Here is a 5,637-nt window from a genome sequence, read left to right as displayed (position 1 = left end):
CTATGACAAAAAATGCACTTGGTGTGTAACAGCCAAACAGCTTGGCCTGTCCACTTTCTTTTATTTATTTATTTATTTGGTCAGAAGTCAGAATCTGACCAATTTCTTGAGAAGTGATTTAAACTGTGAGTGGCTGCCCCCTTGTGGCTAAATGTGTGACTCAGTTGGGCATTTGTCCTCATGGTGGCGCCATGAACACACTACATTTCGCAATCACTGCTCAATCACAGTGGTAATTACTGGCTGCTGAATTTTGAGCCATTATTCTACAGTTACATGTTTGTAGATTGGTTTAAATGTTATAGGCACATGTTAATATAGGTGTGCACTAACGAGAGCGCCCCCTTTGGTCACAAAGATCTAATGTTGCTCACCAACTTTGGTGAGAATTGGACGAAATTCATTGATGGGGAAATGATCACGACAGAAAGGTTTGGTGCTTGGACCCCTATTGAACTTTATTTTTATTTCAGTCTCAATGTTAACTCTGTTTACATTAAACATTAACATCAACAATAGTCACTTCTAATGTAAAGTCAAAATAAAATCAACAGTAAAAGGAAAAAAAAAAGTACAATGTCATTAAAAACCCTGACCGCATCGCAAGTGCTGGGCAAGAGTAGGTCAGATTTCATATTCAGCGGGATTAAAGTCCTCTTTCACAGGACCGTGTTAGGACATGCATAACATGTTTTACTTCGTCCTTTTATAGGCGACTTCCTCTTTTCAAGTTCAGTTTCCGAGCGTCTGACTGACACGCCGGTACTTTTTTTTCTGTTTACCACAAGTTTAAATAAGTTTGTGATGTTCTCAGTATAACTAGCCTGGACGTTTGAACAGTTTCTGATTATTTCTTGTTTCAGTGTTTTGTTAAATAGGTTTTGTTTGCTTGATACACAATTTAAATTCAGATTTTGACCTTCGACAAGCACAATTTCTTGTCTGCAATACAACTGCAAGTCGAGTTCCTTGCCATTTTATTCATGAAATTGTTTTTTTTTTTTTTTATCTATTTCCAACATTACGCAAGCTTAATTTGTTTGTGTATATCTTGTATGAATGCTGATTACACACAAGTTTAGCTCTCCTTAATAAATCCCTTCATTTTCCTCAATATATCATCATCATCACCATCAGGATGAACATTTCTTTCAGCTGCGTTTTCAAACATGAACACATTAAATAAAACAGCATGAAATAAAACTGAAATAACAAAAAAAACAGGGAAAACATTCATAATCAGACATTCGTGTGTGGAATACTGCAGTGTCTATTAGATAGATAGCTTTAACATACTGAATGGTTAGTGGCTTTTCCATTCGGACTCAGCCGCTGGAACAGCTCTGTAAACTCTTCACTTAACCTGTGCCTCTGTGACGATGAAGAGGAGGACGAAGGTCACGGGGAACCCTCTTACAGTGGCTCCTGGCTTCCGCTGGTCTTGCTGTTCAGGACCTTGATGTACTCCTGCACCCATGCGTCAGTGGGCCTGGCGCACACCTGCCGTCCCTTCCTCGTCATGAACCTACGAGGAAGAAAACAAAGAAAAATGAAAACGAGGCTCTGCCAGGAGGGCCGTTCATGTTTTGTTGCCTTCCGATGTGAAGATATGCTTGAAGAAATATGTGAAGATGCTTGAATATGAAATTTTTCTGCCAGATGTTAAACGATAAAATAAACACTAACTATGAACATTTGCATAGGCCGTATTTGCACAAGCTTTATTAATGTTTTATTGATGTTACATTAAAAATCAAGACTAATTGTGCCTTAAAAAGGTGCAGAAGTGTGTTCGCTGTAGAGGACGTGTCACTTAAATCAACACAACATGGACTTTGTGGGCTGCCCAAACTTTTGCCCACAACTATGTCAGAAATGAAACCAGTGAAAAAAGTGATGCATTGAATAGACTTGGTTCATATGTGCACATTATTATTTATTATTTAATAAAATACATCACTTACTATAATGTGATGTATCTAATTATATCATTATAATTATGTAATTTTAAATAATTTGAGCTGCTTTATACTAGATGTTTAATATTTATCACAGTCACCGCCCCTTTACTATATTCATAAGTACTTAAATCTCATGTACATATTGCAAATTTCTCTATCTTTGTTTTAAATTATTAAACTGTTTTATTCTTTTACATAAATGGTTGCAACTCTAACAACTGCAGTTTCCCACTAAAGGATTCTGATTCTGATATCTCTGCTCTCGGACCATTTTTGGCCTTTTTCAGTTTTTGCCGTAATCTGAAAATAGCTGTTGTCCTTTACATTGTATGTAAATTTCATATGGAATGGACCAAAAGAAATGACCCAAAATGACTCAGAAAAACGTCTGGTTCCATTGACTTCCATTAAAAGTAAAGTACATTTTTTCCTTCTCCTGTAAAGTTGCGATTTCGGAGATACGTGGTTTTGGTCCGACAGCAGAGAAGTTAATGTGATGCTAATGTACACATTTGAATGAATCAGATTCAGTTCAGCAGATTATGAACTGATTCAAAATGTCTAAAATGTAATTCAGTTGACTCCAATATACAAAAACACCTCATCATTAGTGCTGCCTGCATGTAAAGTGTCGTGACTAGACTAAAGCCTGGCCTGTGCGTGAATATCGGCCGGGAAGTATAATTGCTATAAATACCTTTCAAGCTCAGTTTCTTTCACATGAAGTCTTTCGCAATCATAAACAAGATGCTGAGGTAGTGAGAGCAGCTCACTGGAAGTGCTTTCGTCTTAAGCTTGAGAAGCTGCTTCATGAGCCAGAACAGAGAACCCTTTGTGCAGCTGCACCAGCTGATGTTTACACTTCACAACAGAACTTCCCTTTTGGGTTTCCCAGCGCAGGGAATAACTTTTGTGATTTTGTGTGAATTTTGTGCCACACTGATTATATTTTCTGTTTCGTTTTCTGTTCACTGATACACACACACACACACACACACACACACACACACACACACACACACACACACACACTGAGGGAACACTTACAGCACGGCCTGTTTGGAGCACTGCTGGCTGGTGAAGGTGTAGGCTTTCACTAAGCTCAGCTTGACAGGTTGACGGGTGAAATCGAAGCAGCAGGTCTTAGGCGCAGATCCATAACGCATACCTGCAAAACACACCAATCAGCACCAACGTCAGCCGACCCGCCAATCAACTTCCCTCACAGAACTTCTACATTATAATGACTGACAACATAGCAGGACTGTTAAACACTGAGATGCAGCATAAAACTGAACTGTATTAAACCTTAAATTGCAGGCTTATTATTCACTTATCAATCTTAAATAACACTGTGCAGCAACTATTATGATAATTCAGTATCTACTATTGATCATTCAGTATTTCCTACTCATTTTCCAGCAATTGCTAAAATATTTACTAACTACTATGAATTATTCAATATCCACTATTGATTATTCAGTATCTAATATGAATTATTCATTACCTACAACTGATTATTCACTATTTTCCAGTAATCATCTTTGAATATTTAGTGACTATTATGAATTATTCAGTATCTAATATGAATCATTCATTAACTACAACCGATTCTTCACTTGCTACTATTCATTTCCCAGTAATTATGATTAAATATTTAGTAGCTAATGTCAATAATTCAGTATCTACAATTGGTTATTAAGCATCCACGATGAATTATTCCTTAGCTACTAATTATTCAGTATTTCTTATTCATTTTCCAGTAATTATGATGACATTTAGTAGTACTACTATGAATTATTCCATGTCTACCTTTAATTATTCAATAATAACTATGAAATATTCAGCATTTACCAAATTTAATTTAACTTTTTATTTAGTTTGTAGTGCATATTGTTTCAGTAAATATGATCAACACTACAGCGACTGCTATGAAGTACTCAGTTCCTCAGTTTAGCTCATTTCAATTCAGGTCAAGGTAACCTTTTATCGTCGAAGTATGAAAAATGTCTCTTTCTCGGTTTGAGCTCTTACCTTCACTGAACGTGACGGCGCTCAGCAGCACCACCACAGCGGACAGGAGGAGCAAACGGAGGGCTGCCATGTCTCTCAGATAGTTTGATGATAGAGATCACTGAATAAATGCCTTGTTCTTCAGTGGGGAGATGAGCACTCAAGGTGAGCTCGCTGCTTTGTGGTCCACAGCGGAGTGTGCCAGTCTTTATAGCCATCGGAGCTGATGGGGAGACCCCTTGTGAAGAGGAACCACTTGCAGGGGAAAATTTGATTCACCCACGCTGGTGAAAAAAACTCCAGGCGTAATACAGTGTCGCTTGACCTTTATCTACGCAGTGTGACCTTCAGCGTCGTATCTGACATAAGAATAAACACAGTACAGCACATGGCTTTCACTTCTCTTTCCAGCCTGGTTAAGCCACTGAGTGCACAGCGTCCACTCCGGAACAGAACAAACTGACACCTTTAACCCTTTCAACCCATCATACAGGCTTATCATTCAGTTATTAATCTTCGGGCTAATGAATTATTCAGCAACTGCTATGAATAAATACTATGAGCTACTAATCAGGGAATAAACAGTCTACAGTACTGAGCACATGGTAAGTCTTTTCAAGAGAAACCCAGATTATATTCATTACTCTTCAGTGCTTATTATCATAAAGCGTTCATGCATGATATGAATCCATGCAGATGACACGCTTACTCATACGCAAAGCATTCATAACACCTCTGTGAACCGTACAGTGAAACTGCATTATCACACATACACAATGACCATCTTATGAAACATGTGAGCAGTTGATGAAACTCATGTAATGTAAAGGAATATGTTTTCTTTTAAATCATGAATGCTATTAAGGATTAATAATGAATGCAATATGGATATCATTTCAATATTTGTGTGATTAGAGCTGTTTCGCTGTTGTCGGACGAAAACTTCTCCAACATTGTAACTTTACAGGAAAAGGAAAAAACCGCCTTTACTTTTAATGTAAGTCAATGGAACCAGACATTTTCCCGAGTCATTTTGAGGCGTTTCCTTTGGTCCCTTCATTATGAAATTTACACACAATGTAAAGAACCATAGGTGTTTTCAAATTACGTCAAAAAAAGAAAAATGACCAAAATTTACATACTACAAGGTTTTCTTGCAGCAGGAATGTGTGTTTTAATTAAATGCTCTGTTAAGAATGAACTAAGAATGTACTTTGTGTAATGTTAAAGTGTAAAATGATCTAAAATATAGTTAATAAATCAATTAATTTCCCTCATTTCTAAACATTTTTCATTTGTTTAATTTTTTTTACTTGTAAAATTAACTTGTTAATTCAATTTATTAAGTAAAACGATCTGACTATATTGGCAGATTATTTGGCTTGTTGTAAGAAATGAGCTTGAAACCAGCCAGTATCTACCAATATAGTGAGAATTTTACTTGATAAAATTACCTAGAACAAGTAAAAATATCTAGAAATAAGTTAAATAATCTCATAAGTGCACAACCCTATCAAAATGGGAAATATTAGATAAATATTATATCTATTAAATTTAAGATCATTTCACCTCACAAGATACCATTTTCTCCCGTGTCCAATACATTAGTATCTACTATTAGGTATTATTCAGTAACTACTATGAATTATTTTGTAAACATTAT

The 5,637-nt window shown here is 36.4% G+C and overlaps 1 protein-coding gene across 1 annotated transcript; it reads right to left on the bottom strand.

Annotated features, from left to right (window-relative positions):
- Positions 1–437: 437 nt before the first annotated feature.
- On the bottom strand, positions 438–4,342 carry ccl35.1 (chemokine (C-C motif) ligand 35, duplicate 1). Its single transcript, XM_017698806.2, has 3 exons — positions 3,996–4,342; positions 3,009–3,129; positions 438–1,525 (listed from the first exon to the last, which is right to left on the bottom strand). The coding sequence occupies exons 1-3, from the start codon at positions 4,063–4,065 to the stop codon at positions 1,414–1,416; spliced, it is 303 nt and encodes a 100-aa protein (XP_017554295.1). The 5' UTR covers positions 4,066–4,342; the 3' UTR covers positions 438–1,413.
- Between the last annotated feature and the right edge of the window lie 1,295 nt (positions 4,343–5,637).

The sequence above is a fragment of the Pygocentrus nattereri genome, chromosome 8, assembly GCF_015220715.1.
Source record: "Pygocentrus nattereri isolate fPygNat1 chromosome 8, fPygNat1.pri, whole genome shotgun sequence".
Taxonomy (NCBI): Eukaryota; Metazoa; Chordata; class Actinopteri; order Characiformes; family Serrasalmidae; genus Pygocentrus; species Pygocentrus nattereri.
Note: the sequence above shows the minus strand (reverse complement) of the source record. Positions and strands in the feature narration are given on the sequence as shown.